At 35.2% G+C, this 9,075-nt stretch overlaps 1 protein-coding gene across 1 annotated transcript; it reads right to left on the reverse strand.

Annotated features, from left to right (window-relative positions):
- Positions 1-6,056: 6,056 nt before the first annotated feature.
- On the reverse strand, positions 6,057-6,665 carry LOC108341624 (uncharacterized). The gene has a single exon (XM_017579286.1). The coding sequence runs from the start codon at positions 6,663-6,665 to the stop codon at positions 6,057-6,059; it is 609 nt and encodes a 202-aa protein (XP_017434775.1).
- Between the last annotated feature and the right edge of the window lie 2,410 nt (positions 6,666-9,075).

Raw genomic sequence — 9,075 nt, forward strand, 5'->3', positions numbered from 1 at the left:
ATACGTACCTGAATACACAAAAGTACGCATACGAGTGTGCTATTATTGTTAATTTGTTATATACAAAATAGAGGGTGCTTGTAAATGGGGGAAAGGAGGGAGGGTACTTTAGTAAATTTGTGTGGCACAGGGAAGATTCTCTCACACTAATATGAAATTGTTGGTACGTATCCCTCTGCGACTGACAGGTGGCATGTTGGGCGGACCCATGACACGTGGCGTGTTTCGATTGCTTTTTGGTTGTAGGTGGATGCCACGTGGCGGTGCTGAAATGTTAGAGGATTGGTTTTGCAGTGCTATTATTGTCTTATTTGCTTTGTATTTTTAAGTAGTGTGGAAGGATTAGGATGAAAATGTGGTGGCACTTCCCTTTGCATAAGTCAATCTTCAACTATTTTTCTTATTTACTTATTTGATTTATGTGATATATTCCAACTTGTAGTTGGAAATTCTCACAAGATTATTAAAATAAATTTATTTTAATGGATTTTTCTTCATGAACAGATTAAATTAGTGACTATCTCATTAGTAAACTTTAAAATGAATCATAAATATGTTAACAAATGTCCACAATTATGTTAACAAAAATATTCTTTTATTTCTTATATAAAGAAATAATGGTAAAGGTAATACTTTTCAAATAAAAGAAATTAGCGTAATTGTTTTATAGTTATTAAACAAAATGGGTAAAGGGGAAATTTGAAGAATTTAAATTCGAGTCATCGTTCATTATGTAGGTAAGTAATTTAACTAAGCATTTTTTTCATTTGTATAAACTTGTGTACAATTTTAAAAAGAAATTATTAAATGGAAGTTGAATATACTTAATGATAAATAATCTTACAAATATTCATATATTTTATTTTTAATATACTAAAAAAATATTAATTTTGGTATAAAAACTTTATTTACGTTAGTTTTATTTAAAAATGTGAATGCTAAATTTATAAAGAAAAACAAAAGTAAAGAATAAAAAGTTTTTTTAAATAGTAATTCTCTTTTTAAATTTAAATGTGTATTTAATTACTTTAATTGTTAATTTAATTTAAATAAAATTAAAGTTTTTATATTAAATTTATTTTTTATAATATATTAATATTTATTCTATGAAACCGATTATTTATTTTATATTCAATATGCTAAAAACTTTAACTGCATTTAATTATATTTTTAAATTTATGTGTAAGAGAATTAGTAAAAGTTTGTTTAGGAAGTTTATAATTAATATATTACCATAAACTCTAAACGCTTATGAATTATTCATAATTATGGTCATAGTCAAATTTATTAAATTAAAATAGAATAAAGGGAAGTTATTTTAGTTTAAAAAATAATATAAAAAAAGTTAAATATATTTTTACTTCCTTGACTATAACTCAAAATTAAAATTGGTCTCAGCTTAAAAATTTGATTTTGTTTGATTTTTTATTTTAGAAAGTTTTGAATTTAATTTTTCTAAAATTAGTAGTAAGTGTCTTTGATGTTGGTTGCAGTGATGACTTTTTTGGCTAAGGATTTTAAAACAGTGGATGGTGACTACATGTAGAGGTTAGTTGGAGGAATAACCAAAGATGGATTACGACTTCACTTAAGGAAGATAGTTGTGGTGTAGTCAAATATGTTTTCGGACGATGCTGCCTCCAACGACGACCATGTTGTTGGTAGTGTTAGAATATGTTCAGGTGTACAGGTGTTAAGCCAAAAATATTGTAAGAGTTGTTTCTTTCTAATAGTTGTTTGTTTTTCATGTTTTTGGTTTCTGATGCACTGATCAGAGGTTACAACCCTATAAATAAAGGGTTATACTCTGCTTTTCATTCAATTTTTTTAATACAGATAACATTCAGTTTAAAATATGTTACCTTTTCTCCTCTCTTGTGCCTAATCCTTTATGGTATCAAGAGCATATGTTCGAAACCTGTGAGTGTTAGAGTGAGACAAACTAGTTTCCTAGTTTGTTCTTCAGGTTTCAAGAAGTGTATCCAGAGTAGTGTGAGAGTTCTTCAGAGTGTGAATCTTGAGGCCATCAAGAAGGGAGATATCTTGAGTCTTCAAGAAATGTGGAAGAAGAACGTCTGGAAGGATAGGAGTGCAAGAAGGAGATTACGGTGAAGTTATGGCTGGACTAGGAGGAATGATGTAAGGGTCTTATCCAGTCTTTGATGGGAAATGTTTTAATGAGTGGCATATCAAGATGAATGTCATTTTTGGCTTCCAGGATGTTGCGGATGTGGTGTTTGAAGGGTTGCCTGAATTAAGCACCAAGGCCTCTAATGAAGAAAAGAGAAACTTCAAGATTCAGCAAAAGCTTGATAATAAGGCTCGATTTATTCTCTTCAATATGTTGGACTGAGAGTGTTTCACAGAATTTCAAAGGCACAAACAGCAAAGGAGATATGGGAAATTTTGCTGAAAAGGTATGGAGATAGAGACCAAACCAAGAAAGTGAAGTTGTAGACATTAAGGAGGCAGTTTGAATGTCTAGCTATGGAGGAGAACGATATCGTTGCTGATTATTTTGATAAAGTGCAAGAACATGTGCGTGCAATGCGTGCGTGCAGGGATACAATCACGGATTAGTACATTGTTGATAAGATCCTAAGGACTTTGCCACTAAGGTTCGATCATATTGTAGTGGCAATAGAAGAGACGTGTGACTTAGAGAATATGGAGGTAGAAGAGCTGCAACATTCTCTAGAGGCTCATGAGAATAAATTGAATGAACATAGGCAATATCAAGATCAAGTCTTGCAAGTCAGATCCCAATTTAATGGAAAGTGAAAAGGGTTTAATAGGTTTGGCAAAAAAAAGCACAAGGAGGCTCAAGAACAGCAAGAGAAGGATTCAAATGACTCTGAGAATCGAATGAATCACAAGTCAGAGTATAATGGTGATCAAGAAAAGAGTTGGAAGTTTGACAAAAAGAAGGTTAGATGTTTTAATTGTCAAAAACTTGGACATTATGCAAAAGAATGCTGGAAGGGTGAAGGTGCAAAGAATAAACCCAAGAACCAAGCCAATCTTGCATAAGACATCACATTTAACTCAGAAGCAGTAATGTTGATGGCAAGAACAAGTGGAGATGAACTAGAGAAGGCATCATGGTACCTTGATTCAGGGTGTTCGACTCACATGACTAGAAGGAGAGATTGGTTTGTCATGATGAAGGAGGTTCTGAATAGCAAAATTAGATTTGCAGATGATAGGAGCTTGACTGTAGAGGGGTCTGGTTGGATTGTACTACGAGATGAAAATGGGAGAGAAGTAGTGATAGATGAAGTCTTGTTTATGCCAGGACTCAAACAAATCTACTGAGTTTGGGACAACTATTATAGAAAGGTTTAAGATACCCTAATTTCATGCGTCTCACATCAAGCCCAAAAACTAGGCCTATATCAGTTTAGGCTAAACTAGACTATTAGGCCCAAGCTTAAACTATGGCCCAAATACAATGCCTTAATATTAAAACCTATACTACTTGGCCCATTACACAAGGCCTAAAATATCCTATTTTGATATTTACAAAAGAATCCTAGACTAGGTTACCACATCTTCCTTAGCCTATATGAACACAAACTTTGGCCAACTTAACTCTAATGAAGCTCAATCCTCTTGGATCTTTCTTGCCATAGTGATAACTTCCTAGTTTTTCTTCTTTTTCTGTGTTAAAACTCTTTTCTTGGACTTCTTTAGTTTTTAATTATTTATAAATAGAATATATTAATTTAAAAAGGTATAAATAGGCTTTTAATAAAAATAAGGTTAACTTTCTCTTTTTAGGCAAATAAATTTGGTCTATAAATAATTATATTCTTTTTCCTTTTATAAAAAATTCATAAACAAAATAAAAATATTTTTTGCTAGAATAGGTTATATTTTCTCTTAATTGCATTTTAACCCTTTAATTCATTCTTTTTGCAGATTAAGCCTTGGACAATTGGGTCGTTTTTTGAATTGGACTGGTTATTTCTAATTTGGGTTGCACATGGTTAGCATGAAGCATTGGGCTAAAAGGTTAAAGAGTAGGTGAATTAGGCTCAAAGGTTAAAGAGCAGGTGCATTAGGCTGAATCTGTAAGCAGAGTAAGTTGGGCCTTGGTCCATTTGGGTTGTTTGAACTTCTAACAAGTCTCACATGTGTTTCGGACCACTGTGTTGGTTTGGGCTGTGATCAACAAGAAAGCATCGTTATGGTGAATCAGAGAGTGAGAAAAGGGGGTAATATTCGAGCTTCGCAAGAGAAGCTCCAAAAACTGGAAAATCACTCTCAAGCTAGGGTTTCCTAAGAGCAAAGCGAAGAACGAAAGAGGTAGAGAAACTCTATGGCTTGTGTGCTTCTAAACCAATACTCAATGACCCAAGGCACGAAAAACTTGTTAATACTTCGGCAAATGTATCGAATCGTTTCAAGTAATAAACCGATAAGACCAGATATTGTTTCCCAAGAGACTTGTGCAACATCAAACAATCGTATAATTTGTTAACTAATCAAGACTAAAGAATGATTCCATTAATTGAGATTTAGGTGCAATTAAAATAAACATAATGCTTCGATAGTAAAATGAACTTTTGTTGCTAAAACACTTCGAAATGGAGAGATTAGAAATGATATGAATTGGTATTGTTGGGGTATGATTTCACCTACTTCACTCTTATGCATGTAAAATTTATGACTTCCTCATTGCTATGCTAATGTCAATCTACTAACTTACACAAACTCAATCCTTTGGTAGAGAGAGATTAGACTTACTTATTAAACTCCAATCCCTTGGAAAACCTAACAAGTTCATCCGCTTTAAGAATTAAGATTTAAGACAACCAAAGGTCCAAGTTCTATTCCTAGATACAATTTCCTTTAGGTGTTTCATCCAGTTCTAGATTCACACAATATTTTCTAATATCAAGCAAACCAAAAATCATGCTATGGTTGATCAAATAATAATAAGCTTTAACAATCAATGAAAGAAGCTTATAATCATTAAGAACAGTTGCAATACATAAGAGTTTCATGGTTACATCATTCCCCAACAAAAATGGAGTTAGCTCTCCATTTTCATGGAAGAAAATGGAAGAGGTGGAGACCTAAGGAAGAAGAAGGGAGGGCAAAATGATCATTCCTTATGACCTTGTTTAGCTTCTAATAGTCTATACACTTCCTCCAATCGGTGACAGTTCTTGTCGGTATAAATTCATTCTTCTCATTACAAACAACTGTCATGCCACCCTTCTTAGGAACCACTTGTACTGGACTCACCGAAGCACTATCAGATATTGGGTATATAATTCCTGCTTTTAGATGCTTCAGAACTTCTTTTCTAACTTCCTCTTTCATCATAGGATTTAGTCTTCTTTGTGGTTGGGCCACCGTCTTGAAATCCTCCTCCATGAATATCCGATGCATACAATAAGAGGGACTTATCCCCTTCAGATCAGATATTGACCAGCCTACAAATCCTTTATTATTTTTCAAGACTTCAACCAATTTATACTCTTAAGTAAGGGATAAGGAACTGCTAATAATCACCAGCTTGTTGCTACCCTCTTCAAGAAAAACATACTTCAAATGGGAGGGCAACATTTTTAACCTAAGTTTCTTTTCTTCAATTTTTTCATTAATCTTTAAATCTTCAATCTTCACTTAATAAGGTGGGATCTCCTTCAACCCATCAAGATTGGTCAAACATTCTTCAATCATTTTCTCTCCTTCCTCATTAAGAGATTGACAAGCATCAATAAGGGTCTTCGCAAGAGGGGATGATATATGCATTTCCTTCTCCACACTCATGCACACTTCCTCAAGTACATCAATTTGAAAGCATGCTTCATCATCATTTGGGTAGGACATGGCTTCAAAGACCTTGAAGTTTACTTCCTCATCTTGAACTCTTAACTTGAGTTTGCCATTATCTACATCAATAAGCACTCTTGCCATCTTCATGAAAGGCCTTCCAAGATGAGAGGAACTTCCATATCCTCCTCCATCTCCATTATAACAAAATCCACCAGGAATAGAAATTTGTCAACCTTCATAAGCACATCCTCCACCATGCATTTCCCTCATATCCACCATGCATTTGTCCACCAAGGATGAGAGAAACTTGTCATATGCATTTTCCTCTCCACACTCATGCACACTTCCTCAAGTACATCAATTTGAAAGCATGCTTCATCATCATTTGGGTGGGACATGGCTTCAGAGACCTTGAAGTTTACTTCCTCAACTTGAACTCTTAACTTGAGTTTGCCATCATCTGCATCAATAAGCACTTTTGTCATCTTCATGAAAGGCCTTCCAAGGATGAGAGGAACTTCCATATCCTCATCCATCTCCATTTTAACAAAATCCACCAGGAATAGAAATTTGTCAACCTTCACAAGCACATCCTCCACCACTCCATGTGGGTATTTGATGGATCTGTCTACTAATTGTAGAGTCATTCGAGTAGATTTGAGTTGCAACTCTCCAATCTTCTTGAACATAGAGAAGAACATTAAATTAATGCGAGCTCCTAAATCAATTAAAGCCTTTCCAATAGCCAACTTTCCTATAGTGCATGGAATAGTGAAGTTTCCCAGATCTTTGAACTTTGGTGGGAGAAGCTTTTGGATGATGGCATTGCAGTTTCCTTGCACTTCAATGGTTTCTTCTTCAATGTACTTCCTCATTTTAGTGAGCAACTCCTTCATGAATCTTGTATATGAAGGCCTTTGTTAGAGTGCCTTAGAGAAGGGTATACTAATCTTTAACTTTCTCATTTTGTTTTCTCTCGATCTTTTTTTTTCTCATCATTTTCACTAACCTTACTCTTCTCTCCTCTCGTTTATTCTTTCACATAATCTCTCTTCTCTTTTTTATCGTTCTCTCTTTCTCTTGCAACAACTTTCCGCTTCTTGTAGCAATGGCCTTGCATTCCTCCTTAGGGTTAACTTCAGTGTTGGCTACAAAATTCTTTTCTGATTTCTCCTCCAACTTCAGTGTTGGCCAACTAGTATTTCCAAGTTCCTAATGGAAGCTTCAGTGCTTTTGTGGTTAGAGATGGATACTTGCATGAATTATTGAAGTGTTTCCTCCAACTTTGAAGTCATGTCCGATAAGGAAGGATGTTGTTGATATTGTTGCGATAGTGGTTTATTTGATGGTCCAACTTGTCCTTGGCCCATGCTTGGGTGAAGTCTCCAACCTTGGTTGTAATTGCCTTGGCGGCCTTGATTCCCCATGTAATTGACCTCTTCTTGAGACTTGGATTGCATGTCACATTGTCCATTTGGATGATCTCCACCACATAGCTCACAACCTTACTAAATGATGTTGAGCTCAAGAGACATTTTGGAGCTCTTTAGGAAGTTAAGAGAGCTTCTTCAATAAGGCCTCAAGTTGTTGACTTATTATCTTGTTTTGTGAAAACAAGGAATCTTGAGACTGTAGTTGAAAAACACCTTTTTGTTGAAATTGAGCTCTTCCATTTTGAACTTCATTATCATTAGCAGCCATATTCTCAATCAACTCATGTGCTTCTTTTGGTGTCTTCCATCTGATGTTTCCTCCAATTGAGGCATCTAACATCAATTTAATTTGAGATTTAAGTCCTCAAAGGAACAAATTAAGCATTGTAGGTTCATCAAATCTATCAGTGGGAGTTTTCCGCAATAGGCCTTTGAATCTATCTCATCCTTGGCCTAAAGTTTCATTATTGTCCTGATGGAAGCAGCTTCACACTTCATGCTAGAGCAACCACGCACATCAAAATCAAGCAGTGGAATGGAAGGCTGAGTGATGTCTCTGGTGCACGCCAACTGTTTGATGAAAGGTTCAATGGAGGTTTGGTGAGTGTGTAAGGTTTCTCAAGCTCAGAAGGCCTTCCAAGGGGAAAGTAAGCTAGAGAAAAGAGTGCAGAATAAGCACAAGGAAGATTGAACTCTGAGGATAAGTCTCGAATAAACTCAACAACATTTCTTTATCATTTCAAACTTGAAAATTACAAAGGGGAGAGCCTCTCTTTTATAGGTGAAGAAAGGACTCCATTTCATACTTTGTAAGCTTCTCTAATCACTAAAGAAGAGTATTTAAGCCGCTACTAAGCTTGGGCTGCAAGTCCCATGCGAAACACACTAAAAACGTGTTTTAAAATATGAATTATGGTGCGAAAAGGCTGGGTGCCTAGTGGTTCTGGTTGGGCGTGGTGTTGGTTCCAAAAGGTAATCTTCTTTGCTTTTCCAATCCAGAATGTACTGACTTCAATCCGGAAAGAACTATATTTCTTCTCTTCTTTGTCTCCTTTGCTTTCTTTAGCTTGCCAAGCCACCTAAGATGAATAGGCATGGTCTCCAACCTTTATTTATGACCTACAAAACAATACAAGTGTGTTTAGCAAAGAGAAGAAGGATTAATAATTGATTCTCCATAGGAGTAATGTAGTAAGTGATCCTTCTTCTTCTTGAATCCTTCTAGCCATAACTCTTGTTAGAGGTCCTATGTGCCTCTTAGATGGTCCTCCATCAATCCCTCCCTCTTGAAAAGGATATGTCTTTAGATCTATCCTCAGATTGTACCTATTGGGCATCTCTTGTGAAAAGAATTAAGTCGCAAATGTTAAAAGTAGGATTGACACCATAACTTTCAGGAAGGTCTAACATGTATGCATTGTCATTTATTTTCTTGACCACCTTGAAAGGACCATCGCCTCTTGGACTAAGTTTGGACTTGCGTTGAGATGAAAATCTATCCTTTCTCAAATGAAGTCAAACTAGGTTACCTTCCTTAAGAATCACTTGTTTTCTCCCTTTATTGTTGTACTCAATATATTTTTGAGTTTGTTTTTCAATATGGGTTTTAACCTTTTCATGCAATTTCTTGATAAACTTCGCTTTAGAAACTGCTTCTTTATGAAGAAAAGAAGATGATTCTGGAAGAGGTAGTAGATCAAGAGGTGTGATAGGGTTAAAACCATAGACAACCTCAAAAGGAGAAAGATTGGTACTCTTGTGGACTACTCTATTTTAAGCAAATTCTATGTGAGGTAGATGAGCATCCCAATTCTTATGATTACCTCTTAACATTACCCATAATAGAGTAGAT

This window comes from Vigna angularis, chromosome 6 (genome assembly GCF_016808095.1).
Source record: "Vigna angularis cultivar LongXiaoDou No.4 chromosome 6, ASM1680809v1, whole genome shotgun sequence".
Classification (NCBI taxonomy): domain Eukaryota; kingdom Viridiplantae; phylum Streptophyta; class Magnoliopsida; order Fabales; family Fabaceae; genus Vigna; species Vigna angularis.